This window comes from Charadrius vociferus, unplaced genomic scaffold (genome assembly GCF_000708025.1).
Source record: "Charadrius vociferus isolate BGI_N301 unplaced genomic scaffold, ASM70802v2 scaffold49, whole genome shotgun sequence".
Taxonomy (NCBI): domain Eukaryota; kingdom Metazoa; phylum Chordata; class Aves; order Charadriiformes; family Charadriidae; genus Charadrius; species Charadrius vociferus.
In genome coordinates this window covers 3,091,129-3,098,429 of record NW_009661375.1, presented here as the reverse complement: position 1 = coordinate 3,098,429, position 7,301 = coordinate 3,091,129, and the positions used below count along the sequence as shown (strand labels likewise).

General features: G+C 36.7%; 1 protein-coding gene across 1 annotated transcript in view; it reads right to left on the bottom strand.

Annotated features, from left to right (window-relative positions):
* Window positions 1-200: 200 nt before the first annotated feature.
* KLHDC1 (kelch domain containing 1) overlaps window positions 201-7,301 on the bottom strand; it is a 29,411-nt gene continuing 22,310 nt past the window's right edge. The window contains exons 9-13 of the mRNA XM_009893929.1: window positions 6,300-6,412; window positions 5,522-5,594; window positions 1,193-1,277; window positions 799-851; window positions 201-667 (exon numbers count right to left, since the gene is read on the bottom strand). Coding sequence (XP_009892231.1) covers window positions 493-667; window positions 799-851; window positions 1,193-1,277; window positions 5,522-5,594; window positions 6,300-6,412 — 499 coding nt within the window. The 3' untranslated portion in view covers window positions 201-492. The remainder of the gene's footprint in view (window positions 668-798; window positions 852-1,192; window positions 1,278-5,521; window positions 5,595-6,299; window positions 6,413-7,301) is intronic.

Below are 7,301 nucleotides of genomic sequence, written 5' to 3'. Positions count from 1 at the left end.
CCGCTCGACGGTCCGATGACGGAATTTGGTGGAATCAATCAGACTGGGTGGCGGTAGCAAATTAGTTCCCTTTTCTTCAAAAAATAAAAAAAAAAAAAAGGAAAAAAATCTTCCAAAAATACCATGTTGAACTAATTTTATCTTTTGGGAAAGGCTGATGTGATAAGGCTGCAGTAAGACTTTAGGCTGTATTTTATCCAACTGAAAATATTTTGTATCGCCTGTCACCTCCAAAAAGAACAAGTTGTATGGACTGTCTCATTAAGACCACAACAGCAGAAGTTAACAATATATACAAATGAACTTTTACTGTTTTTCTATAACGCAGAAAACAAGAGAGACTTCCATAAAAAGGATTTCTTTGTTCTCAAACTTCACTTAGAAACTCAGCTTAACATACAGGTGTTCTGTAGCATTAGTAAAGTCCACTAACAAAAGACTTTGCTTGGACACTGTAAATAAACCAGTGTTCCACGGTTTTGTTGCCATTGTTCATGTGGTATTTAGTTGGCTTTGTCTTTCCGTTTCAGCTTTTCTCTCTTGCCGGTGGTTAACTGCAGCCCAGAAGGTTATTTTCTTCAGCACCTGCTGCAAAAGTTTGGATGGCAGACACGGGATCTGGTTCTTCAAGAGAGCCGCGTTTTTACCAATGCAGTCAAGACACAACCTGAAGGAGGAGAAGAGGAAAAAAATAAAGAAGGAAGAGAAAGATTTCAGTAAATGGTCCATAATCTAAAGACCTGTGTGTAAAAGCCACAACAATTTACACCAGACTCTGCGCCGATAACCTCAACTCACCTGAGGAGTGAATAAGGTTGAGTCTGAAATATCAACAAGTCACTGCAGTGACCCTGATCAAGAGAAACAAAGAACCATTAAAATGACAAACATCTTATCTCAGAAATATGGCTATTTTCTAGATTAATGTAACATTTACTACCACATGCATAATTAAAACCTGAGAATACTCAAATAATTATTTAGAAAAAATCTGAAAAACAAATTCCTTTTTATGAGCCTAACAAGGGCAGGAAAACCCCCTCATAAATGGCTTTCCAAGAACACTGAAGGTAAAATCTCACAATACTACATGATATGAATGAACTCAATAATAGCACCAATTGTATTAACTTTAGTTTTATATCAATTTTAATTATGATAGTGTTACGATTTCATTATTCAGTTTACTGACTGTGTCCATGAAATGCAAGTCATCTTTGCTTCCACCAAACACCATCACTTCTCCTTCTTTTCCAAGGCAGGCTGTATGCCACAATCTGGAAATAAAATTATAAATAGAATTAGTAACCGAGTAACAACAAGCGGTTGTGTGTTATCAGCAAAACAAATCTAAAACCAAAATATTTTTTAATTGTTTCAGAGAAGCAGTAAGTTTCCTCACATATTAACCTCTTCACCTCACACAGACTCTCTCCTCCATTCTTCATACCCAAGTTCCTTTTCAAAAGACTCTTTTGCTATAAGGATTTAAGTTCCTTTTAACTAAAAATGGAGAGGTCACTCTCCTAATCCTGTGATTCCACTGCTAATGCACAGAGCCTTACATTCTGACTGGCCTCACTACTCACCCAGAAGAATTTTATAATTTTAAGTAATGCATTTTACAAGTTGCTCTGTGAGCTGCAGAAACAGTAAAGCCTGTTCTGTATCGACCTGGGTCGCAAGGCAGACCTCCCGTTCTTATGGAAGAATGGAGAATAAGCACTGGAGGGAAGCGATTACGAGAGTCTCTCTTTTCTGTTTGGCCATTTATTTGCCCAGAGTACGTTGGGACTTAGTATCTCTGAGCTTCCTATTTTCTTCTCAAATATTACCGCACTGGGTCAATTGATTCGTAACGTATGTGGGAGGGAGAGGCAGCCATGCATGCACAGAGCACAGTAACGCAACCCTTACTTCTTAGGAAACCAAGACAAAGACATTATTTTAGAATTCTTCAGAGGTAAAAAATAATACCTTAAAATATGAATTACTTGTTTCTTTAACAATATAAAAGGAGAGAGCAATGTGACTATCCATCTCATGAGAATTTGGCTGAATAATTACATTTCCTACAGACCAATATCTTTTTGTCATTATTATTTGACTTTTCTGTACTCTAGTTGTATATACTTTCCCTTATTTATCACTACTTCAACAGAACATTACAGTGGAAAATTTTTAGAAAACAAAGGAACTATATAAAACAAGCTTTTGCCAATAACAGCTTTTCTTTTCCTTTTTTTTTAAAAAAAAAAATCTATTAGTTCTTTAATTCATAACTACAAGTCTAATGGCTTGAAGATTGTGGGGTTTTCAGTCCTGACTCTTATCCCTGAACACTAGGATGAGAGCTTCAGACCACAAGTTATCCTGTTTCGGTTTTACGCTTCCCCCAAAGATTCCTGGGGATCATTTTCTGCGTGTCAATTACTTAGATCACACCCACAAGTAAGTTTCGTGTTATGCATATAAAAGCACATGGTATAAAAAAACCCAAACCAAACCCTGACTTGTATAATCTTGCTTTAACAAAGATTCTGCTACTTCAGCAGCTACACCTTGCTAGATGTACTTTTTATGATCAGCAGATCAAAATCTACTGATTTTTCTACTGGTGTATCGCCACTGAAATAAACATCACAAGATGATTGTCACCACAGAGCTCTAGCCCTTTAAGTCTACTTAACCAAAATAATATACACCGCTAGAACTTTCATGCACAAGTAAATGTTCTCACGTTCTTACTCCATTCATATCAGTAATTACGCCCGGTTCTCCTTAGGCTAAACTGTATCCCACCTTTTCTCTTCCTCATACCTGTAGATAGATCTGTCTCTGCCTTATCTGCATTACGAAAACTCTGGCCTGGACTTCATCACCGCAGAGCACTGGGAAGCCTTTCCTGCCTTGACTCTGTTGACATCCTAGCTCGCAACCTGATGCTTTCTCTACAGACTGACAGAGTTTATGTCCTCTCACAGCTGCTCTAACTTATCACCTAAACATTCTAATAAAGCATGTTATTTAAATTATACAGGTGCTGAATTGATGTAACCTTTTTACACAGCTCTTCTAACTAGAATAACATTGCAATGAAAACACTGGGAATCTGTAAGTTAAACATACGATTTGTTCTCTATTTTAACCTGGCATGCAAAATGCTAACTGAAATACAACTGATGGACAGAAAGAAGAAAAGTATTTTCTACCAATACAGAATCACAGGAAGAACCTGGAAGGATTTTTTTTTTAAAATTACTAAAAATGAAGGCTGAAGGAAATTACTCTTCACAGAATTTAAGGAGGGAATTAATTTTGCAGAAGCATTGGGAAAATACAGTAATGCATGTGTGATACACCATGTACTAATATAAAAGAAGTACATGTATATGTATTACTGCCAGTGCATCTTAAGTCCTGCTATAAAGTCATATGAGTGATAGAACTGACTTAAACCTCTTGAGCTGCAGAGATCCTGCAGTAATCCCCTGTAAGAACAGGGATACAATTATGGTACAAGTAAATACTTCACACTCAAACTAGTTCAATATATAGACAGACTTTTGGTGTGGCTCCTTTTATCCATGTTTTCAGGTCTTCCTGAAAAAGGTCACTGAAGTATCTCTTTTTTTCTTTTTTTTTTTTTTTTTTTAAAAAAAAAAAAGGAGGGGGGAGAGGTCATTTACTTCAATAAAGAATTAGGTCAATGAAAGGCAACTGTCCTCAGCCTACAAACTGCACAGCAAAGTCTTCAGATGGCAGAGAACCATAAGAAACATTTGGGCTTGAGGGAGCTCTGAGACTCTTGTCAGCACATGACCCAAAAGCTCTGTCCTCTTCGGAGAGTCTGGGCTGTTCGTGCCGTACAGTCCCCAGCAAATTTAGCAGCATCAGCCTCAGGAACCCTCTTTAGTCCTTCCGCTGCAGCAAGGAAGGCAGCTTGCTCAACAGCCCCTCTGTCAGCAGAGCCAAGACACAGTTGCGCTTTGTAGCCCAGTACGGGATCTGCCCTTGAATTGCCTGAAAGCCACTTGGAGCTCCAGAGTCACAGGTTCCGAATATCCAGCCCCACTGCCACCTGAGGCACAAACGTTACTCCAGCTTAACTGCGGAGCAAAGGCTGAGCCTGCAGCTCCCTGGGCTGCTCCCTGTAAGAAGCAGCACATTCTGTCCCTTCCTGATCCTTTTTCATGATGCACCAATAAAAATAAGCACACAAGGGGAGGCAGTCCACTTCAGCAGTTAACTCTGATGAGACCATCCGTGTAAAGAACTGAACACAAAGACATGACCTTGAGTGCTAATGATGTGCTTTGCTATTTAAGGAAGTCATCAGCCCCTTCAGGTCACTAATTGTAAAAAGACAAAAAATATTCTATGAAGCTAAAGTGTAAGTTTATTTGGGCTTGAAAAAGTTTGAAATATAAGAAAGCAGAAAACTTGGTCTAACAGTGCTGTTGTATTTAAGACACCCTAGAACAGGATAAAACAGGAAGACAATTAATTAAGGTGCAGATATTTCAGTAATAGAAAACAGGATGTAAGGCAGGAAGCATGCAAATGCCAGATCAGAATCGTACACTATGCTAAAAGAATGATCTAAAATTGTGCTGAGAGTACCTGGGTGAACATATAGAATGAATTCCATGAAAAACTGACTATTTACTGTCTACAGCAAACCAATTTGATAGTATTTACATTATAAATACAGAGAATGCTTCAAACACTGTTAAAAAAAAGTCTGTGCTCTGACAGAGCAAGCACCTGTTTTCCATGGCAGCTTCTGGTTCAGTACATGAAATTTGCTTTCTTTAGTTGGAAATAATCTATCTTTTCCCGTAATCTTAAACTAGAGAGGGAAGGGGAACAGAGTCTGGAAGAGACAGTGTTGTCGCCCGTATGAACAATACACATTCTAGAAGTAGGTCCTTTTTGGTTGGCAGTTAAGTCTCCGAAATAACAAAACTCCACAGTCATTTACTGTGCTCTCTAGTACTAAATTCAGTTTTGCAAAACTGTAATCATAATTAGCTGCTTCTGCTCAGGGAAAAAAACCCAGCCAAACAAGGTATTTCCCACTTTTGAACCCCAAAAGGTGCATCAACATTTTCATGGTTGTCTCCCCCATGTTTCTAATAATGTATGAACATTAATCAACTTCTAGTATTCTCATAGGTTATTAATTCTTCAGAAGTTATGTGATATACGTTTTCTTATATAAAAGTAATTTGGCTGTAGGACGCCAGGTTAGTTGGACACCCAGATCCTTCATCACAAAATAATCTTTTAATGAAAATAAGCATCATAATGTAAGTAAGCATCAGCTATAGCAAATATAGAAAGTAATAGTGCTGTATCATATATGAAGGAACATAAGTTAGTAAAGCAAACTATTCATACTGCATTAATTATCTAAAATATTCTTATAATGTAGTTTAAAAATACTGTTCAATAATTTAAAATGACTTAATTTTTTAAAATGTCTAGATTTTAACAAACAGTATCTATTTTTGTATACCTAGGCCTACTCTTAGGCAAATGGGTAAGTTGTTTCCATCCATTTGTTGTAATGCTGTGAATCCAGCCATCACCTACAATACAAGAACACTCATTAGTACTTTTTATTGGGATGAAGCATTACCTTTTTTATTTATACAAAAAGCTCTGTGTTCTAAGAGTGCATTATATTAAGATAATGTAATTTAACGTAACCATTCAGTCACAGAAAGCTCACTGCACTGAAATCTGGAATTAAAATACACTTACTTTTTTTTATTTTGGATAAATTGAGAAAATTGACCCCTCCCAGTGGAATGTATCTGTGACACACAAAACTATTTTCACTAATTTCACGTTTTTTCCTGAAAAGAAGTTGCCTTTTCTAGAAAAGGAACTCAGCATAACACTATCCTACTCCTATTTAACATTTGGTAGCTGTGATTTGTTATTAATCCCAAAATCTACATTATGTTGACATTATTATTTGTATCTTCTTCCTGCAATTGCTATTGATATCAAAAGTTACCCCTTGTTCATATCAAAACGTAACACTCTTGCCTTTATTCTTTTAGATGACAGTTTATTGAAATATTTATTATCATACATTCCCATTGTACTACACAATGTGATCCTGTATTTCTATAAAAATAGTAAGATAGCTAGAGAAATACCCAAGCACCATGAAAATTCTGTTACAAGACTTAGGTCTAAGAAGTTTGAGAAAGACAACAAATGCGCATGCCACACGAGGTTAGTAATAAAGTGTACAATAGAATTATAATCTCTAAATTACTTACTTAGAGGAACATTATCGGAACTTAGTCCACCAAAAAGAAAAAGTCTGTCATCTCCTATCGGAGTCAACGTGTGCCAGGATCGATCTTTTGGTTTCTCTCCACTGATATTAATTCTTGGTGAAACAAATAAACAAAAACAAACGTTCAAAGAATGCCGAAAATTAACATGCCAGAAAATTTAAAAGTTAATTTAGTTTGTCCTAGAACAAGCTTGGATATTTTCCCAGTGAAAAAGCTGCACTTACGCAATCTGAATTTAGTCTTGAGAAAAGCAGTGTTCAAATCTAAACAAAATAATTTCTTGTGGTAGCTGTTCTCCGAACAACCAGTTATGTAAATATCAAATGTAAGGACAAAAGCATTGATTGCTATTTTATTTATTTTCTTAACATCACTAAAGCCACTACTTAACATACAACTGAAGGCACTTAAGGCAGCAAAGAAAGGACTACGTATTCAAATAAACTGCACAGTACATGTAGGTAAACAGACTCAGTTATTAGAGGTAAAATTTAATGAATCCTGAGGGGCTACAGGCTCTCCGCTCCTAAGAAAATGATCTCAAATGATAAAAGGATTGTGGTTTTACCTTTTATCCAAAAGCTACTGCTCTTCAACCATTGTGCCTTTTAACACAATGCTGGGTCACCCAAACTTTGAGATCAATTTTAATAAAATGTGGAACTCGAAAGTACAAAACAGATGTAGATTTATTATTCCAAAAATCTGCTCATTCTACAAAAATACAGATTTGATGTTGATCTTATTTTAGCTGCACGGTTAGGTATGCTTGAGATGAGAATCTGAACAGTAAAGAATCTGAACATAAGGGACTACCTATAGTGGGTGGCCTGAATTCACATGACCTTGGTTTAGGCACTTAGGTGTACAGTTGTCTCAGGAGGATCCCAACAGAGTCAGCAGAGAAGAGTAAGGACCTCCAGAGGGCATCAGCCCACCTAGTATCTTGATACTAAGCAAAGAGGCAACTTCAGTTGTAAA